This window comes from Copadichromis virginalis, linkage group LG5 (genome assembly GCF_057382275.1).
Source record: "Copadichromis virginalis isolate Kocher_CV1m ecotype Utaka linkage group LG5, C_Virginalis_male_GT1.1, whole genome shotgun sequence".
In the NCBI taxonomy this organism is placed as follows: Eukaryota; Metazoa; Chordata; class Actinopteri; order Cichliformes; family Cichlidae; genus Copadichromis; species Copadichromis virginalis.
In genome coordinates, this window is record NC_140622.1 from 31,793,739 (window position 1) to 31,815,030 (window position 21,292).

A 21,292-nucleotide genomic window follows, 5' to 3' on the forward strand; every position below is an offset into this window, starting at 1 on the left:
GTTGGTGAGTGAAAACTCAAATCAGCAGGAATCTACATCTGTGCTATGATGCTACATGTCTTGTGGATTTAGCTTGTTAACTAAGCTGTCTAGCACTCCATTTTCTAACTATGGACATCACTGGTTTCAAAAACCAAGTGACAGTCTGAGTTGATGGCACAGTGGCCACATGCATCCTTTAAAAATAGACACAAAAAGCAGTTAGTAAATTCAAATAATTTTCAAAAAAGGAGTTAACTTGGAAACAAATATGGCATCATCATAAATAATAACATATCAATATCATGTTCTTTGTGAAAAATGTGATTTTGAGATTACAATTCCTTTAAGACTTAATTAAGACTTTATTCTGCACAGTGGGGAACTAAAAACAGTCAAAACCTCAGGAAAACAACACAAGCGACACATGATCCACACACACTGAACACACTATCACAATGAACATTGAACACTTAACTGTTTGGTATCTCAATATTTAAGTCATCTGCTGTTATAGTTCCACAAATGTTAACACCAGATGCTCAAACATGATCAACAGGATCATAGTAACTATGTTACTGTCTGATGTAGTTCACTGCTGAACTTGTCTGGCGCTGCGCGTTAGAATCACCGGAGACTCTAACGTCATTATTATCACGACCAGAGAGAGCTCTAGTGAGTCAAAAAACTTGCTGGCGGACAAATTCACAGAACGGCCAAGTCGTGGCAGCTCTTGGACCGCACTTTCACTGCCATGCGCTGGTTGTTACGTGCCACCAGTCGGTCCAGGAAGCGCCGGGCCTTACAAGTGAGGCTCTCTTTCCGTTTATAAACGGAGCGCCTGCGTTGAATGGCCTCGGTGCTGTCTCGACGAAGGCGGATCTGTCGGACCACGCCCTCAAATAGCTCGGTCACGTTGTGCTGAAGCGACGCTGACGTCTCAATGAATTTGCAATCAAACACGACTGCACATGCTCGGCCCTCTGGGGATAAATGACACAGACATATTAATATAGTAGCAGGAATTCATTATTAGTACTTTTGTAGTTTTTATTTGTTTTTATGTACGTCTTGCACTTGCACTCCACCTTCCACAGCAACTTCTCTCGATCGGACTAAGTCACTCTTGTTTCCTACGAGGATGATGGGAAGGTTTTCGGCCTGGCGGGTACGTCGGAGCGTGATGCGGAGCTCAGCAGCAGAATCAAAGCTGGAGCGGTCGGTGACCGAGTAGACGATGACGTAAGCACTCCCCACCTTCAGACAGTCATTGTGAGAGGGGCCATCCTCCCCCTCCTGACAGGAAACCTAAACACAGAGAAGGTTGAACCCAGACTTTAAATCAGATGTTATCAGCTTCTTTGTGAATACTCACATAATGAATGCCTACTTCTTAAGCTGCTTGTGCTGGACAAAGTTGTCCAACTTTTTTAGTGACTTACACTGCACACATGTCTGTAGCCCCTGCACTGGTTTAACTCATAATCCTCTACGCATAACCAGAGAGCTATGCAAATGGCCACTATAAATTATACTGCTTTGCAGCTCAAGAATCTTTTTTTAATGGTACCAAGGTAGAAAGAACTTTATTGTACAGGCTTTTTAGTACATTTTAGGGCATTTGCAACATGTTTGTTAAATTTAGTCATGAAATTTGCTCCAACAGAACACTTTGTTCTGAATTTCACATTAATGTGAAAAAAACAAACTTACTGACACACGTGTTCATATTATTTGTATTTGTGCACACCTTGAGATGTTTACTTTTTGTGGTAGTTTTTTATCAACCATATCTTATTTCTTTTGGTAAAATTCATTTTGCTGTGTCAAAGCGACAAGTTTATGTTTTAGAGATCCTAAAATAAAACCTTAATCAACATAGGAAAAGTTTGTTTTAAAAAAAAATATTATCATCTCGACACAGTTCCCTACCATTGTTATTGTTTTTTTATGTGGCTGTGAAACCCAGAGATTCAAACACTGTAAATTTCCTGGCCTGCCCTACAGCCTTACTCTGTAACACACGGACACACCGTGGTTTTGAGTTCAGTTTAGTTTCAAACTGTCGCTTAGTTTCCACAATAATTTTTATTTTTTTAAATAAAGTGTAGTGTTTGTAGCATAGTGTTTGTCTGTGAGATTAAACGATTTAAGGAGTTCAGAGCGATCCAAAAAACAACCAAACAATGGAAACATTTGAAACACAGTAATACTGACATCCTCATCTTAATGAACAGATTCACAGAAGCTGGTTGTGCTACCAAATCTGACCCGACTGCAACTAAACACATTTCCTATACATTGCTGGTTTAGTTTGTTTTGTAGGTACACGATGCTATTTTAGTTAGTTTTTGCTTTTTATTTAATTCAGTTTTGTTAATCTCTTAGTTTTATTTTCAGTATTATATCTCTTTTCATTGTGCAGATAACTTTGAATTTTGGAAATCACTGTACCATAATAAGGCTCAATAAGGGCTTTTTGGGTATAGAAAATTGGGATGTCTCAGTTTTCTGCAGCTGAGCTAGTCCAAAACAGAGATCATATTGTTTGTCTCTCCACTTTTAACTGAGAGGTTAAAAGTATCTTTGACTACCCTTTTAATGAAATAGAGGTTAAAACCAATGGAAAAATCTTTTAGAAAAATGTGAAATTCAACAAACAAATCAATGCTGTGGTTAAAAACTTTCTTTCAGCTCAGAACATTCTCCATACTAAAATAATTTTTTTAAACCACTAGATCTGCAAAGGGTTATGCATGCTTTTGTTACCTGTAGACTGGACTACTTTAATGCACTGTATACTAGAGTTAGTCAGTCACTCTTGCTGGTCTGCAATTAGTTCAAAATGCTGCAGCCAGATTAATTACTGGGACAAAAAAGAGAGATCACATTACTCCAGCGTTGGCAGCCTTGCACTGGCTCACTGTGCTCTACAGAATCCAGTGTAAAGTTGCACTATTTATATTTAAAACCTTAAATGGTCACGTGCAGCCATGCTGTATGTGGTAGACATGTTACGTCCCGATCATTAAGCCTACTTCCAGATCACTGGTGCCTTTGCTGTCATTTCAAGACTCTGTAACTGTCTTTAAATATGTTTTTTTTCTCCATCTTTTAGAAACTGCTGATATCTGCAATTTTGGTTAGAGGATATGTTATTTTATGTAAACAGCATGAATGTATGTAGCATGATTTTTTTAGGCTCCTTATTGTTTTTTATGTAAAATCATTTTATTGAAAAGCACTTTTCAATGAGTGATATAAACCAAATGTACTTTCTAGTTTTAGTTACTATATTGATATTAACACACTGTACCAGTTTGTCGTTCTCCCAGTTGTCCATGACGATGAGCGTCGTTTCCTCTCCATCTACTGTCAGTGTCCTCTCATATGTGTCTTCTGTAACATACAATAAATACAAAAAAGACAGGTTTGAGAATTTGCTTTTGAGCTAAACGCTGTGATCGGCATGCTAACGCGCTCACATGTCGGTTTTTATTTTGTTTGGCATTTTAGCGTGTTTGCATGCTGACACTTGCTAATTGGCACTGAAAGTACCGAAGAGCAGCTGAGGCTAAAGGATATCAGCTCCTACAGGGCTGTGAAAAAGTATTTGCCCCTTTGTTGTTGTTTTTTGCTCATTCATTATATTTAAATGTCTCACACCATGAAACTAATTTTAATATTAGACAAAATACAGTTTTTAAAGTACAAAGCTAAACCTATCCAGCCCTGTGTGAAAGTAATTGTCCTCCTTGATAATCAGATTTATCAGTGATTACAGTCAGACCTGTTGACTCAAGAAATTGCTTAAATAAAATCTGTTTAATGAAGTAAAGTAGGCTAAAAGATCAAAACCAACATACCATGCCACCATCAAAAGAAACTCAAGAACACCTGAGAAACAAAGTCCTTCATCTGTCGGTCTAGGAAGGCGTGAAGCCATTTCTAAAGCTTTGGGACTCTATCGATCTGTGGTGAGAGCTAACGTCCACAAACGGAGAAACTTCATAGAAGTGACCGGCCTACCAAAATTACTCCAAGAGCAGATCAGCGACTTATCCAGGAGATGACAAAAGAACCTAGAACAACATCTAACAAACCGTAGGCCTCACTTGGCTCAGTTAAGGTCAGAGTTCATGATTCAAAAGTCAGAAAGAGACTAAAAGACATATATGGGAAAACTAAGGCAAAAACTACTGCTAATCATAGAGAACACACAGGCTTGTCTCACATCTTGATGGTCCTCAAGACTTTGGGAAAACATTCTCTGGACAAAAGTTGAGCATTTTGGCATAAAAATAACAGCATTTCATAAGAACATCATACCAACAGTCAGACAAATGTGAGGGTAGTGTGGTGTTCTGGGGATGCTTTGCTTCAGGACCTGGACAACTTACCGTAATTGATGGAACCATGAATTCTGCTCTCCATCAGAAATTCCTGAATGAGAATGTCTGGCCATCAAGCTTGCGCCCTGAGACTCAAGTGCAATTGAACAGGACAATGATCAAGAACACACCAGCAAGTGTGGCTTTGTCACAGTCCGGACTTTAATCAGATTGAGCTGCTCAGTCCACGCCGGAAAACCCTCTGCCCTCTTTGAAATTAATGCGTGTGAGCAGCAACACTGATCTATAAAACATAATCTATTGGTTGATATTGAATTAAAGGGCAATGCAGGGAATTGTGCATTTTCAGAAATGCTAGTATATAACCTCTCCTCAACTTCATTTTCATTGGATGCGTGAAAAACTGAGCTGTGTGTCTAGGGTGGACAGTTGTTGCATTTTGCACGTATACAAACATACTGAAGCAGCAGTAAAGAAAGCAAAGAGGAAAAAAATGCAGGCAAAAGTTAGATGTTCAATTATTATGTGTCAAGCTATGCTCAGAAATTAGGCTGTAGGTGAACAAGCTGGAGATTCTCCTGATGGTGTATTTTTTTCTTTTTATGTTTGAAGGGGGAAATAAACTCCCTTGGCTGTTTTTCTTTTTCATACCAGTAACAGTTAGTTTGTCCTCTTTGTCCTTTTTGGAACATAAGGCTACAGCAGCAGTACTGCTTCTTTATTGTGTATGGGTCGCACACACTATGCAACATGAAAGGTGGATAGTGTTACCCTAACATGAGCCTGAACCTGTCCCTCAGTCTCAGTGTTGACTGGACTATAGCGAGATCACCCAAATCTAGTCCAGAGATTTTAGTTTGAACCAAAGTGGAGCACTGACAGAAGCAGCTGAACATCTCTGTTAGCCCTAGAGCTATGACTAAAATAATAAACAACATGGTGGACCAAAAAGAGACAACAATAAGGTAAACCCTGACAGCACAACCCACATAAAAATGAAACAGAAAAAAGCCAAAATGTTAATGTTTCAAAATGTTCTGTATGTTTCGTTGGAATAATACTCTGTAATGTCTGTGCTATGAATTACTCAGAAAAGAAGCCTTTTTGCATTCATCTCTCTGAAAATCAAACAATTACGCACAAATTATATGGATGTTGGAGGCAAATAAAAGATCACTTTGAAAAGATAAAAAAAGGCCAATCAGTGATTAACCAACAACAAAAAACAAAAGTAACAAAACAAAACACGTAAACCCATGGATGTATGACCATTCGCATCACGTCAGACTATCACCTGATCGATGCAGCTTATCAATTATGGCCTGAGGCCAGTCAACACGTGACAGATGATCAATCTCAGGCCAGCCAAGGTTGATCTCACAACAAAGTCAGAGACAGAAAGTGTGTGCTGATCCACCGTGCACTGAGTCTGAGTGTGAAAGATTGTGAAAGCATGGTTAAAAATTGTCTGTGGTTAAGGAATCCTTTTGGCTAATTTCTATTTATACAGAGTCAGTTGTCAGTTAACATATCTGTGGCTTGTGCTAAAGCTTTGCAGCCACCATGAAAAGAAACTCAAGAACAGCAGAGAAACAAAGTCCTTCATCTGTCGGTCTAGGAAGGCGTAAAGCCATTTCTAAAGCTTTGGGACTCTATCGATCTGTGGTGAGAGCTAACATCCACAAACGGAGAAACTTCCTAGGAGTGACTGGCCTAACATATCTGTGGCTTGTGCTAAAACTTTGCAGCATTTTTGATTTGACATTATGGTATTGCGCAGCAAAGGGTAACATACATCTCCATTTGTTCTTATGGGGCTGAGTTAACATCATGAAGTTAGTCTGGGATCATATGAAGACAATGAAAACAAAGAGACTGCTTGAATCCTCTGACAAGTTCTCCAAGAAGACTAGAGGAACCCTACCTGTAAAATACCCTGAATATGTGCACTGAACTGAAATAGTTTATTTTTTTACAATATTGAACAGAAAGAACATCTTTCAAGGTGTTAAGTCCATCATTTTTCGGGAAACTTTAACCCTGTCAACTAAATTAAACAACACCTATACTACTACTACTAATAATAATAATTAACTATCTTAACTAACTAAAAACTATGAGTAAGTGTGACGATTTAGATGTAATGACCACCAGGCACTTAAAAAACAAGCACTCATAATGTCCCACCTCCAGGTTGTTCATCCTTGTCTGTTATCCCGGCAAAGATTCCTGCGAGGCTAGTCTTTCCGACTCCATGATCACCAAGCAACACTACTCTGTAAACACAGTCCGAATCACTCTGTGAGTCATCATCAGAGTCTGAACTCCACTGGGCACGGTAATGGAGGGACTTGTCTCCAGGGTGGTAGGACGCTGACTGTCCCAGAGGGGGGTGGTTGCGCTGGGGACGGGGCTGCTCTGGGTTGGGTTGGGTGCTGCTGGGGATCCAAGGCGGTTGCTGGTAAAGGGGATGAACTGGAGTGCTGCCTCGCCTTTGGAGGGGCTCCTTCTCTCTCTGGGTGTTGAGGGTCATGTTCCTACGGTAAAGGCATTAGGACAGGATGGGCCTGAGGGAGGAAATAAGACTGTTAATGGTTCAGAGGAAAATCTGGTCCAAAAAGGTCCTTGCAAACTTTTTCAGAGAGGCAATTTGTTGTCTTTCCCAAATAACCACCTCTGTTTTTGCCACAGTGATGTAGAAATGCGCTCTGTTTTTAGGTTTACACCAGAGAAGGTGGAGAAACACAGCAAGACCTTCATTTGTTTGCTAAAAGCGTAGTCTATTTTTGTGGCATAATGTTAACTACTCTACACTATAAAATGCATAATAAAGCACCAGAGATTTCCTTGTTAAAAAAAAAGGTTAAATAAATAACAGTATTTCAAAAGGAGAGCGTGACTGTGTTCTCCGGATTTCCTGCCTGGTTTTATAGACTGACCTCCACAAGTGTATCCAGAGGGATTGTGGCAGAAACCCTGATTCACCGGACAGGAAAATGTTATTCCAGTCTTTTACTCTACAACTTTGGTGAACGTGTGCAAATTTTAGCCTCCATTTCCTCTTCTTAGCTGACAGGTGTGGCACTTGGTGTGGTCTTGTGTTTTTACAACTCATCTGCTTCAAGATTCAACGGGATGCAAATTTGCATATCATTATAACCAGTGTTTATTTGAGTTGTTTCTCCTCTGACCTCAGACATTAACAAGGTATTTTTGTCCAGAGACCCACAGCTCACTGCATAGTTTCTGTTTTTCAGACCATTCAATCCCTGTAGATAAGTAGTCTCCAAAATACTCAAACTAGCCAATCTGGCACCAACAACCATGCTGCATTAAAGGCACTTAAATGACCTTTCTTCTGATGTTGACTGCTATGTGATTGGCTGATTAGATATTTGAGTGGGTGAAAAGTTGTACCTAATACAATGGACAGTGAATGCATAGAAAGAGCCTACAGATCAGAAAGGTGATGCCAATTCATGAAAACTTCATATCTGGATTTTTTTTTTAATGGCCAGCAGTCACCACTGCTTTGATTTTAAAAAATAAATCTGATTGTATGCTGTATAAAGTGCAGGAGAAAATTAGTTTGCAGCTTACAACATGTGATGATGACAATTTACTTTAAATTAGCCACTGAGCTAATTTAAAGTCTAATTTATGGCAACATGATTTTCATTCAGTAAGTTTTCAAAAGTACTTCGTTCGTTCTCAGTGACGTCCACACCTCACCCGTGACATGTGGTTTAAAAAAACCTATGATCATGGCGGCCCAAAAGCTCACCTTGTTGCTTAAAAATAGGTGTCCACAAATTAGTGAGTGACTTTATAGTGACTATGTCCATCATTTATATACAGGCTATATGTCTGCGTGCAGGTAAATTAAAAGCTGAAAGTACAGTTGATTATTTTTAGGGATTATTAAAAGATTGCAAGGCCATAGAAGGACTCAAAATGTGATAACTTTGCTGTGGACAGATAGCTGCCGAGCTAACCTTAAATAGTGTTTGTTTTAAAGTAGTTTTTTTTTAGTTTTTTTTTTTAATAAATGCATTTTTGAAGTGGTGTCTGAGTGACCTCACTCACTGATTTATGTACAGGAGAAAGCACTTTGCTAGGGAACAACACAACAAATAACATGCCCTTGCCAATTAAGAAATTTGTGAACAATTTGTACAGTGATTGCAGTTTCAGACAAAATTTACACCTTCATTACATTTCCATGTATTCTGTGGTATCACGTATCACTATCATACACAACACTTCATGCATTTCATTCAGTCATGTCATTCTTTGTTAAAAATGAGTTAAAGAAACCCAAAACTTTGTTTAATTTGATTTCTCTGTGAAAACAAATGCATTGAGACAATTAATACTATTATAACAAACATCACAGATGGGAATCAAAATTACAAACCTAAAAACATATAAACTCAAGAAACCTTCTGGAAAATGTCAAACTTAGGTCTCAAGTCCAAAATCTAGCTAGAGATCAAAGAAGGAACCAAAAGCGACTTCTCCTATGCACCAGAGAGCAGAGACACACAAAAACCCTCCTATAATGAATAATTAACACATTTGAAGGTGCCAAGTACAACAGTTAGTGGTGGTGAAGGCCGGGCAGACCAGGTGAAAGCTGTTGGTTGCAATTAAAAAGTTACAGCATCACCAGTCCCACAAAACGGATAAACTTGAAGCTAAGGATGAGCAGTAACAAATCGCTCATGTAATACATACAATATACAGACCAAATAACTGTACTTGACTAGTTAATAAGAGGTGATGAACAACATTATTTGGTTTTACTTAAAGCAAACCAAACAAACTGAAAGAATGAGAACTATTTCAAACATGATTTTAGCTCTGAAAGTGAAGTTTTTTTGAATGAAATATCTAAAACTCGTTTATTATATGACTAATAGCTAAAAACAGGACAAAACACACAGCATGTCTATAGATAGATAGATAGAGAGACTTACCATATACACTCCATGCACAGCTGCTTCCGTCCAGCTTCAGTAAACAACAGAACTGAACTGAACCCTGTCTCTCTGACTCTGTCAGTGTAACAGTACCCTGGTGCCACAGTAACCCGCCTAGAAAAAAAAAGTTCCACAACAGCGTTAAAAATTCAGCAGTGGAATCACGGTTATCTACCTCCTCCAGTGTGTGTGTATGTGTGTGTGTCTCAGAGTGACAGCAGAGGAGAAACAGATATCTGAGGAGGGAGTGTGTGTGTGTGTGTGTGTGTGTGTGTGTGTGCGTTTGAGAGAGAGAGTTTTATCAGTGTGGAGGGCAGGCGGTTTAGGAAAACATTTTGGTCACTTCCTGTTTGACCTAAAAGACACAGTCTGGAGTAACAAAACAGCTCAGTTGGAATAGTCTAGTTTACAATTGATATGACAACTTTTTTTAAAATTCTGGTTACATAGAAATAAAAGATACAGACAATACTTGCTCTAATTTTCTCTCATATGTTATAATGGTGGACACTTATATTAAACATGTTTAATCCTATGATTGAAATAATAATTTAAGGATGCTAAGGAGACCAAATATCAGGCTTATTTTTACTCTGCTTAGGTTTAGATAAAACAGACTTACAAAGTGCTTTGAGTGGTCAAATTGAGTAGAAAGGTGCTATGTAAGTACCAGTCCATTTACCAGTTTATTAATGGCAATTTATCAGCTCCCTAACTACTGAAGATATAATTTTAATGCCTTTCTAAGGAATGAAAACAGCTGATTTTTAGGTTAGCAGAGAAATATTTCAGCTCTGAGGCTATTTTTTTTCCCAGTTAATACAGGTAAAACCACATGTTGTTGTGGCATTGTTTAGTGTTTGCGTGATAAAATGTTGATGTCACAGCTGAAGAATTTCGTCACGTGTAGTTTGAGGCAAGACAAGTTGCATGTATTGACCAAATACAGGAAGTTCATTCACAGTAGGAGCACAAACTGTTAAATATGTTTTGAGACACCACCCTGTCGACGTACTAACACTAAGTATAAGTTGTAGTTTGCTCCATTGGGGGTAATTTCATAATGGAAATATCCAAATTGACATGGAGGGGACAAAAATAACACATTATTACCTGCCAGTTGATGAAGTCGCCAGTTTTGTATGGATTAGTAGCTAGTAGTCCTGGTGAGTTAAAATGATGAATTAAGACTTAAGGATATCTCTGCCTTTCGCAGATGACGTGGTTCTGTTGGCTTCATTGGGTAATGGCCTCCAGCTCGCACTGGAACAGTTCACAGCCGAGGTCAGAGACGCGTTCCTGCCCCAAGTGGAGGAGTTTAAGTATCTCTTGTTCCCGAGTGACAGGAGAAGGGAGCAGGAGATCGACAGATGGATTGGTGAGAAAAGTACTTAAAGACGTTCGGGTTTCTAGGACCTGACGTTAGCTGGCACGACGTTAGCTTATATTTATGTTGTTGTTTAGCTAGTTCTTGTTAGCTGTCTGGAGATGGGAGGGTCGCATGTCTGATCTGAAATGATAACCAGACCCAACGATATTAAGAGTAAATAAGCAAGTTCATCTAGGATTTCTCATGTTAGAACCCTTACTAGTTCAGGAAGAAGTTGAAATGGAGTAGTAGCGGAGGATGCAGATGAACAAGATCAAAAGGAAAACACTAAACACCACACTACAAAACTTCTGTACAAACAGACCAGAGGAGTCGCCCCCTGCTGGTCAGTGGGAAACGAGCAGGTTTAAGGCATTCAGTGAAGGCTTAATTCAGATCCAGAAGTTAGAGTAGGCTAATAACAATTGTCCTGCTTTTTGCTTACATTTTATTTGAATAACCCAAAGTTCCTAGAAAAAGTTATTCATGATTTTGTTACTTCCTGTCTGGACTACTGTAATTCCCTGTGCTTTGGTATTGAACAGTCATCTTTACGCTGCTTGCAGTTGGTCCAGAATACAGGATGCCGTTATACGATCTTCCATGTAGAAATGAAAGAATCATTTTAAAAATGTGAAGCTTTAATAGCATGCCAAAGTTGGGATAAATCATATTCAAATTAAATATTCAACATGAATATTTTCATATTCATTATTCTTAACTTTTTATACCTCTGGTAGAAATGGATTCCCACAGTTTACACATGAGCTGAGATGGAAAATTCACTTCCTCTGTGTCAGTGTGAGTGTTCTGACTGAAACTCAACACATCGCAGATGTTTAGCTTTTGTCCACCCCCTCAGGTTAAGAGTTTGAATATAAAAGGAGGAGTTTCTCTGTGCATTCCCATTTGTTTGAAATGTCGTTTCCTAAACAGCACAGTCTGGCACAGTTGATTCATAACTTTATCAGTCAGCTAGTCCATATCTAATCGATTTCTGATTTGAGACCAAAACAACTCTACCTTTCTACCCCCTCTTTTTGATTTTGCCATCCGCTGAGAACTGCATCTGGCTTTAATCAGGTGTAGACAGCTCATAGAAGACTCATGCCATCATTAGTTTTATGAGCTGGTTGAAAGCTTTCAGTGTTTCCACTTGTTTTAAAAACAAAAAGCCTTTAAAGGGCTTTAAAAAACAAATTTAATTTGCAGGCTTTTATCAAAATAATAGACTTGCTTTATACAGTACAACCTTTCCTTATGTTGTGGCTATTAACCTTCTCCTTTTAAAAGGAAAATTTACCAACAATCAACAAATAAACACTAAAAATCTAACAGTTCAGACTAAAAACAGCAGGATATCAATTAACCTGTTGTGCAGATTCTATGGATGTACACAACAAAGCAGAGTACCCCAATGACGAAGTGCCCCATTTTGAAGTCAATGGCCAGACTTAGTCACATCAGACCATGTACAAAATTCCAGTCCAGAGAGGTCGATTGAATCCACCACCAGTTGCCAGATTTAATTAAATCCCTCAATATTGTCCTCTAAGGTGAATGTCAGTTTTTCCAGGGGAAGAATTCTCAGAATCTTGTAATACAAATCGTCCATTATGGGTACATACCGGGAGGTCCAGTATTGAATCACCAGTCTAGCTATGTAAAAAAAATTACTATAACATTAAATAAACATTATTTTTAGCCACATCGAATGACAGTATACAGTGGATGGAGGGCATGTGCAAACTGCACCATGTCAATATGTTTTTTTTAACTTCTTTTCAGAAGCTTTAGATCTTTGAACAATCCTAAAAAAAATATGCATGTTCTAGATTTTATTGCACTTCGTACAGAGGGTTTGTGTGCTGAGACTGCCCCACAGCAGTGATATGCCGTGCAGTCTGGATTATTTTAAACTGGGTTTCCCAGCCATCATTACTGTTAAGCATGGTCCGGGAATTTGTTATATGGCAGATCTCCATGCCTGATCATCAGTCATGTGTCTCATGTCCTTCTGCCACTGATTTGTGATATGTAAATAGAAAGTTTGCATGACATAAATCTGTCTCATAGAGGCTGAGATATGATTTCCTATAAGCACAATGTTAAAGGCTTTTTAAGTTTATGCTTATATTGAGATGAAACAGAATCTAGCGTCAACATCGTCACACTTGATAATGCTCATGAAAATATGGAAATAAAGACGTGGCATAAAAAAATAGGAAAATACGTGCTATCTTGTCAAAATGTTTACTTAACTAAGACACCTCTTTGTCATTTAAAACTCTGTTTCAGTTTCAAAGTTACAGAAAAATAATCCACTAAAGTTCCAAGAGTTACTGGGAACTCTTAAAGAAGAGCTACTAGCTGTAAAAGCAAATAAAGTACATCTATCACAACCTAAAAAAGAGATAAAACTATTTAGTAGGAAATGAAGTTTATGTTAGAACAAACATACGGTTCATTTTATCACCCTGATTTTTAAGCTCTTATGAGAGCTCGATTTGCACTCCTTTACTGAAAATCTGTAGAGGGCGACAGGCCTGCACTGCAAGGTTTAGAGGTTTAGTGGACAGCCGATTCATATCAATTTGTCTCTTTTATTTGCAGAATGTGAAAAAAACCAAACATTTACCGTAAATGGTAACATACATTAAGGACATTATCATACCTGTAATATACAACTCACTCTATTACACACAGTTTTTTTTATGGCATTTTCTTGTCTTAAGTTTCTTATTTTACTTTGTGTATTTTGGTTTTTGTATTTTTTATTTCTATGTTTCTACAATTTTCTTCATATTGGAGCTGACAATAAAGCTAACTTTAATTTCTTTCCTTTTGTAAAAATCTAATCCAAATGTCAAATAACAGTTACTGCCCAGTGATCCTAACCTTATACTTTGAAATCATCCTATGTGAGACATTTTGTAAACCTTAAAGTAATCATCAAACATTTCCGGGAGACAAAGTGAAACATGTTGAATGTTTTTCTGCTTTCATTTGTAAGTTTAAAGCTGCGTTTTGTTTATCATATTGAATTGTTTGGCTAAATTCCTTTCCTTTGGTTAACGAAAATTCCAGATAGAGTCTGTATACATGTAGATTAGTTCCACTAAACAAGCTGTACATATGTTTCACTGACAGTAGTATGAGTATTAGTAGTAAGTCAGATATTGAGTTCTGCTGCCACCACATGGTCAGAGGAAGTCAAGCAGCGGAGAGTTTTTAAATATGTTTCTTCAGTTGCACAGTGAAAATCAAATTATAGTAAATATAGCAAAAAGAAAAACTAAAAACTGTTCTCGGCTTGTACCAGGGTGGCCAGTCTCTAGCGGGGTCGACTGCCTGTTGCTTCTAGTCCTCTGGGACTCTGAAGCTTTGTCCAAGTGTGGCCCATCTGGGGCGTCCTTGCTTCTCCTGCTAGGATGGACATGCTGTATGCTTGTTTTTTTTCTTACAGGTGCAGCAGTTGGTGATACACTCTACATGTCTATTTGTATTTGTGCTCTGTCCATTTATTATATTTTTCCCCATTTTCTCCCCCCTTTCCTTTTTCTTACCTGCCTGTCCTGTCTCAAACATTGTCATACTATGCCACATATAATGTAATTACTGAAATAACAATTTCCAGCTGTCTTTTTGTGACCTCAAGCTGAAGCGCACTTGGGTTCTGTGAGATTATAATATTATTTTATGCCATGTTAGACCCCTAATTAAAGATTGAATTATTATGTAGTTTGAGTTTGCATTATTCTCCTGAATTAGAAGGTGATAACTATTACATTTGTTAAACTGTATTACATTAGACTGCTGATTTATTGTGAATGAATGATATTGTTTTATGATGCATTATACTGCTGAGTTATAAGAAATACTGTTCGCAGAAAGTCATCGCCTTATTTGTCTGATTAGAAGAGAACAGAACATACTGGAGTTTTCTGCCACATCTCAGCAGGAGCAGATAAACAGGGAGCCAAGGTCGTAGCTTAGGCGCCGTGTGAGAGAAAGAATGTGAATGTTTAGGCTTTTATGATTAGGTGGGGGCCACTAGAGGCTATAAGAGTTTGATCAATGCTCCACCATTTTGAGATCTGATGCTGTCTGCGTACGGTGTCCATCTCCCACGAGTGTGATCATTAAAATCATCGTTTGACTCAACCCGGCCGGACCAGTGTTGTTATTTTGGTTTTTCCTCTTGTATCCATCCCCAATATTTGAATCCGTAACAGTTCTGCAGTAGGACAATGATCCAAAACTCTCCAGCAAGTCCACCTTTGAATGGCTCAAGAAAAACAAAATGAAGACTTTGGAGTGGCCTAGTCAAAGTCCTGAAATGAATCTGCTTGAGGTGCTGTGGCATGACCTTAAAAAGTCAGTTCATGCTCGAATACTCTCCAGTGTGGCTGAATTACAACAATTCTGCAAAGATGAGTGGGCCCAAAATTCCTCCACAGTGCTGTAAAACACTCATTGCCAGTAATGCTTGATTGCAGCTGTTGCTGCTAAGGGTGACCAAACTTGTTATTAGGTTTAGGGGGCAATTTATATTGCCTCCCTGGAGCTTAGATTCTCTTTATTATTTGACTTTGTTATATTTATTTGGAGCAAACAATTTAAAAATAGTTGTATTCTTCTATAAGCATCTTAAAGTATGACACCTATCCTGTACTTGCTCATCTCACATCAAATTTGTACATAGACCAACTTGTAAATATAAAAAACAGATTGTAAATAATCTTCCAAACCCTTAAACATCTCTGAGTCTGCAGCTGGGAGAATAAAAACTAAAACTGTCAGAAGGTGGCTATGCTGACAAACTCCTTTATTAAACTGTGGGGCAGTATTATTTAAGCTTCAGTGTTTAAATGGGTCTGTCACCTTAGAAAGAAACAGTAACATAGAGAGCGTAGTGGCTAATTAAGCTGAATTTAAATTGTTATCACTTTGTGTGCTAAATCACCAGATTAATGATTTTCTGCAGCATTCATCACATTGTCTGTGGAGGTTCTCAGTCATCCAGGTCAGAGTAATCTAAGGAGCTTGGAACGAAAAGCAACTGGAAGTTTCTTGAGAGGTTTCTGTGTTACACAGTTTCTGTGTAGGAGAAGTCATCTGTTCCAGAAAATGCCCCTTCTAAATGATCAGACACTGCAACACCGCCCCTTTCATGAGAATATGCAGGAAAAACCCTGGGTTGCCTTGGCAAGCTGATAATAGTTTCATGTGACTGCTTATAGCGATTGCCAGTGTTAATGCCAGTTGATACAGATAATGGAAATATACCCTTGGTATGTTGAACTTGCTTTGTAGTTCAGGGCCCAGAGTTACAAAATCCATAAACTGAAATGGCAAAAAAAATCCAGATAATTCCATGTCAGCAAACACAAAACGATGATAACAGATAATTAAAAACACAAGACGACTGACTAATAAAGTAAAACAGGAAGTAAGCAACGAAAACTAAGCAGAGAATCACAGATGTAAAAGTAAACTTAACATGGGGAAGAGACAGAACAAGAAAACTCAGTGTGTCCGAAACCCAGGACAACATTTCCATGCTGCGTTTATGCTTCAGATACATTCACACACATTGATTTACAAGTGATAATGATCTCATCATTATTGTATTTAAAATGCATTAATGTATTTTAGTCACACTTTAGTTTTTATTGTATTCTTTTTAGATTATGATTTAGTGTGCTAGGTTACGCTTAACGTTTTGGCTGCTGTAACACAGAAATTTACCAACTTTATTTATCCCAAAAATTGGTATCATATTTGACCATATTTTATGTATAACTGTATACCATGCTCACTTTTCTGTACTCGGCACCTTTAATACTGCTGTACATTATTCCAAATTAGTTTTCTAAATGATCATTTTAAAAGAAAGACAACTGATATTTATAGATTTTGGTGTAACTCCTTTAACTTCAGTAAAGAACAAGAATTCTTCCTCTAATGCTGCGTGTTAGTGAGGTCGCCAACATGACTGTTATATGCTCTGCTGTTTTATTTGACAGATTCTTTCAGAATCTGATCAGTGTTTGTGTTTCTGATCTTCTGTCCCATCGTGCTACTTGTCTTCCTCTGAGGATGCAGTGGATGAAGGACCCTTAGATGAGGAAGAGCCATGCTGGGATTCATGGGACTGCTGCGAGTACGTGTTGTTGGTTTGATCCACAGAAGATGTTTGATGGGATGCAGCTGGAGTGAAGGATATTAAAGCAAAAATAAGCATATGAATAAATGACACTTAATATGTGGAAATATAATAACAGCTGAGTTTTTGATTTATGTAATTTGGATTTCATACAAACTTTTGAAATGTCTTTTTTTCTCATGTTGACCAGGAGCAGTCACCTGGAACCACTGCTGCAGTCTGTTATGAAGAGGATTCACAGCTGCACGAGAGAACAATCTGGATCAGTCTTCAGTCAAAATTCATTTCTTATCTGAAGCATTTCAGTATGTATTTCCAAATTAGTCAAAACTGTAAAATCTGCAGTTCCCTTTAGTTACAGGAGGTGGCGATGCTTCCACACTGTCAATAAGGAACAACTAAAACTCTGGAAGAAATTAACCAGTATTTGTACTACACCAAATCACAGATTTAATTCAGTCTGACTTAATTCACTGCATGCCAGTTCAAATGCCTATTTCAGGACTATTGAAGCTATTTTGGGGTTTCAGCTCGACTTTGAGACACATTTTAGTTTGTGTTATTCAGATGACTAAACATATATTCCTGACTTTTTAAATGTAATTATCATTTTTTAAAATGTATTTATATTTCTGGACTGCATATTAACTACTTATGACAATGAAAAAGTGAAGTGAATTTGGTAACACTTACCTCTTTGAGGATGAGAAGTGGATGTTGAAGCTTCTGGGTATGATCCAGATCCTTCTCTAAGGTTCTTCTGAGGTTCTAATCCAACTTCCTTCTTGAATTCTCCTCCAGTTTGTGATTCAACGTCCGCTGGGGATTCTCCTCCAGATGCTAGTCCTGCATTCCCCTGGAGAAACACTCTGTCCAGCAGGTGGTCCAGCAGCTGGTCTGCATGGTCGGGCTTGGTTCTGACAGTCAGTTTACAACTAGGTTGTTCTGCTGAGATCTGCATCTCGGTGATGTTTCTGAGGAATCAGATCCAACCGATTATTTACACCTAATGAGATGATCAATATTTGTGGTCTCTACATCGTTGTAGCTATATTCCCTAAGGTCTGAATGAGAGAATTTGTTTCATCTTGGAAAAAGAAACACAAGAACTAGCTCTGTCCTCTGGATCCATCCAATCAGACTATACTAGTATAAAAATCCCATTGAAGGGTAATTACACCTTCATATTCTCCTTGAATCCTGCCATCCAGTAAGAGGCTATTTAACACACAGCAAGGTCAGTGGATATGGGAGAGACTAATCACTGCTCAAAGTTACTTTTTGGGTCCTTTTTTTCTCCACTGAACACACAGCCAGACCTTTATGGCCCCTTGAGTCAGTTCCATGTTGGTATCTGTAATGTTACAGATTTTTGTAATTTGGACTATATTATCCAGTAATACCAACAGTAAGATACTATAAAAAAGGTTATAAAACATTCATTGTAAAGGGAAAATCATTTTGAGAAAACATGGGCTCACTAACTTCACTACTTTCATTCATTTTTACGCTAGTAAACCAGCCTGGGAAAAACTGACCAACAGCAGAGGAGATTTCCTTTAAAAGTCATAATTTTAACCTAAAATATCATTTAACCAAATACTTAAATCTATTTAATATCCATCCATTCGATATACTGGCATTATCCTGCAGAGGGCTGCTGTAAGCTGGAGCCTACCCCATCTGATGAAAGGTTTGCCTGAGACTTGAGCAGATCACCAGTTAGGCTAACACATAGAACGAGACAGTCTCAGTTTAGATTCCTCAACTGTGGGAGGAAACCACTGCACCACCTCAACAAGTCTTGAAGTGTCTACACATCTCCAGTATGCAAGCCAAAGACTGACGTCACCAGACTGGTCATGATTGGGTCAACCATTACATCTGCTGAATTAATGTCAGGCTGCCCTACTTACCAGGGCTATTCATTTTCTGACTAAGGCTCGGCCTCAGTGTGAGCGCTGAAGGGATAAATGCTGCCTGCAATGTCACATGTTATTGAATTGAATTTAAGGCAGACACACAGATCCAAACAAATCCTCACCAGGTGTGCAATCCAGTTTCAATACAAAGACCTGGGTATTGTTAGAAATAACAAGTGATCATAATCAAAGCTGAAATTATAATTTGGTCTAAGTAACAGCATTTTCATACAACAGCTCTTGTGCTGGAACTGCAGTAGCTGGGACATAGGCTCAACTGTGACACACGAATCATGTCGATAGCCATATGTACTACAAAGGGATGTCTTTGTGTGCCATGTCAAGTTTAAAGTCAAAGTGTCGCAACAATGGCTGTTTTTATTCTTTTACCTGGCTAAATATCCATGATAAATTATGCTGAACATATAACTTGGTTGGGAGCAGGTAGCCATAGTAGCCACATCTCTCTGTTACGTGTCCTTTAAAGACCATGGGTTAAATTTCCTGTTTGCCACCTCAGTTATAAGCAGTCACATACTTTGGGTCTAACAGAGATGTATGAATCTTATTTACACTGTAATACTCCTATGACTCCTGTTTAGAGCTAGCTGCACCATTGTAAGAAATGCACTAACTGGGAATTAAGTCAGCCAGTGTTGTGGTTTTAATGCTTAGCATGGTAGTTGTAATATTACATACAAAGACTCTAGTGTCTTATGTATCTATTATTGTAGGATCTACTGTACAACATAAAGCGCCTTGAGGCGACTGTTGTTGTGATTTGGTGCTATATAAATAAAATTGAATTGAATTGAATTGAATTGTGCCTTTGTCAAAAATAGGAGAGCGAGTTTGGCTAATCTGAAATGTTAAAATCAATGCCAAAGTTGTATCAAAGCAGTTTATACAAACATATGTTCTTGCAAAAAGAACCACGCTAAAAACACCAGAGATTATTGATAATTGAAGGTTTAAAGTGACCTCTAAAATAAACATAGAAGAATAGTAGTTCAGTGTAAATCTAAATAACTCTGAATTGCAGAATTGAGCGGCTGATTTTTATGAGGCAGCTGCTTTTACCTGTTTCTGATTTGTTTGAGGACGCAACAGAGCAGCAGGAGCTCAATCACAGCCAGCACCAGAGCTGCCAGGGATAAACAGAAGACTTCGTAGGTCACCTGCTCAGGCACTGTCATGGCGATATTTGGAAAGCAGGCAGCAGCAATGTGATGCAGATCTCCACACTAAACAACAGTTTGAGAGGTAGAAAAGGTAGAATAACACTGAACATGAACATTTTTTTAGATCTTTAATTCTTAGGACTAAATGTAAAAAGCCCTAAAATCAGAAAGCTCTACAATTTTTCATGACATGTGACGACACTTTATCTGGTGATGAAGATCATCTGATTCACCTGAAGGCCTTATGTTAGGGTGTTTTGGTTAAAGATTTATTCTGTTTAAGGAATCTATGCCCCAAATTACTTTTTTATGGGAAAAAAGTAATTTTTTTCCCTTTCCTCTTTTAAAGCTATCAATTTCATCCTCATGAGAAAATGTATAAAATTTTAATGGTGACAAAAGCATCAATGTGACTGAAAAGAAAGCAAAGACACGATGAAAAACATACAAAGATGCTTCAGTCACAGGCAGCAGTAAGAGGGGAGACACACTTTACAGTCTTAGTTCACTAGCCACTAATAGCCTGTAGTTGTTTTGATGAACAATGCACACTTCTACACTTGTAATCTAGTTTAAAATAAATATATTATCACATGTACACATATCAGTCACTGCTGTAAAGCATTTTCTGCTAATCTGTTTACGTACCAATGTCCGTTGTTGGTATTCTGCAACTGAAGTTTTTTCTGTTGCTTAGAAATGAAACTGTGCCATTCTTAGAAAGTTGAAAGTAAACATTCCCAGGCCAGGACTCTTCTGATAGTCATGGTTAGTGACAATGATAATCTGCACATGGCTAATGTGAAAACATGGAAAAAAAAAACATGACTCCGAGGCATACTGCAGTCTCCACGTGTTACTGTTTGCAAATTTTTGGAGCACTTGTTGTAGTTTTTGGCTTTTGTTTTTATTGCAATAAAAGAAGCTGTGATTTGGCTGAATTACACACACGGGTGTAGTTTATTAGTGCAGGTGTGAACATACAAATACCAAAACATCAGAAATGAGAAACAGCTTTGTACCTTTATCCCAGTTTCATGAAAAGATTCACTAAATGAAAACTAAAACCAACTGACTCATAGCAGAGAATTGCTTGATGGCGAACTTGCATTCAAAATCTGTTAACCTCTTTTATAAAGTATTCATAATCATAAAGTAACTTTTCCTTTCCTTTCCTTTTATTTTTTTATTTTTTTTTACATTGGTCTGTGTACTCCCTTTGACTAGTGTTCTTCTGGTTAAAATGATTAGAGCTTAAAGGGGAATGTATCTGGAGTGGTTTGAGTCACATGTTTGGTCTGGAGTCATTGTTAAGCCATTCGAAGGAAGCAGGGCAGA

At 38.1% G+C, this 21,292-nt stretch overlaps 2 protein-coding genes across 6 annotated transcripts; both read right to left on the reverse strand.

Moving 5' to 3' along the window:
• Positions 1–205: 205 nt before the first annotated feature.
• On the reverse strand, positions 206–11,064 carry rem1 (RAS (RAD and GEM)-like GTP-binding 1). Of its 4 annotated transcripts, XM_085457352.1 has the most exons (7): positions 10,903–11,064; positions 10,431–10,823; positions 9,311–9,427; positions 6,519–6,898; positions 3,296–3,378; positions 1,068–1,287; positions 206–962 (listed from the first exon to the last, which is right to left on the reverse strand). In XM_085457352.1, the coding sequence occupies exons 4-7, from the start codon at positions 6,862–6,864 to the stop codon at positions 685–687; spliced, it is 927 nt and encodes a 308-aa protein (XP_085313478.1). In that variant the 5' UTR covers positions 6,865–6,898; positions 9,311–9,427; positions 10,431–10,823; positions 10,903–11,064; the 3' UTR covers positions 206–684. The 4 variants fall into 4 exon arrangements, with proteins under 4 accessions (XP_085313478.1, XP_085313477.1, XP_085313479.1 ...); XM_085457351.1 differs by having other exon boundaries at positions 10,431–11,064; XM_085457353.1 differs by having other exon boundaries at positions 10,427–11,064.
• Positions 11,065–16,683: 5,619 nt separating this feature from the next.
• On the reverse strand, positions 16,684–20,664 carry LOC146710089 (uncharacterized). Of its 2 annotated transcripts, XM_085458084.1 has the most exons (5): positions 20,603–20,664; positions 19,854–20,017; positions 17,545–17,825; positions 17,009–17,092; positions 16,684–16,895 (listed from the first exon to the last, which is right to left on the reverse strand). In XM_085458084.1, exons 2-5 carry the CDS (start codon positions 19,967–19,969, stop codon positions 16,765–16,767), a joined length of 612 nt encoding a protein of 203 aa, XP_085314210.1. In that variant the 5' UTR covers positions 19,970–20,017; positions 20,603–20,664; the 3' UTR covers positions 16,684–16,764. The 2 variants fall into 2 exon arrangements, with proteins under 2 accessions (XP_085314210.1, XP_085314211.1); XM_085458085.1 differs by lacking the exons at positions 19,854–20,017; positions 20,603–20,664 and adding an exon at positions 18,130–18,222.
• Between the last annotated feature and the right edge of the window lie 628 nt (positions 20,665–21,292).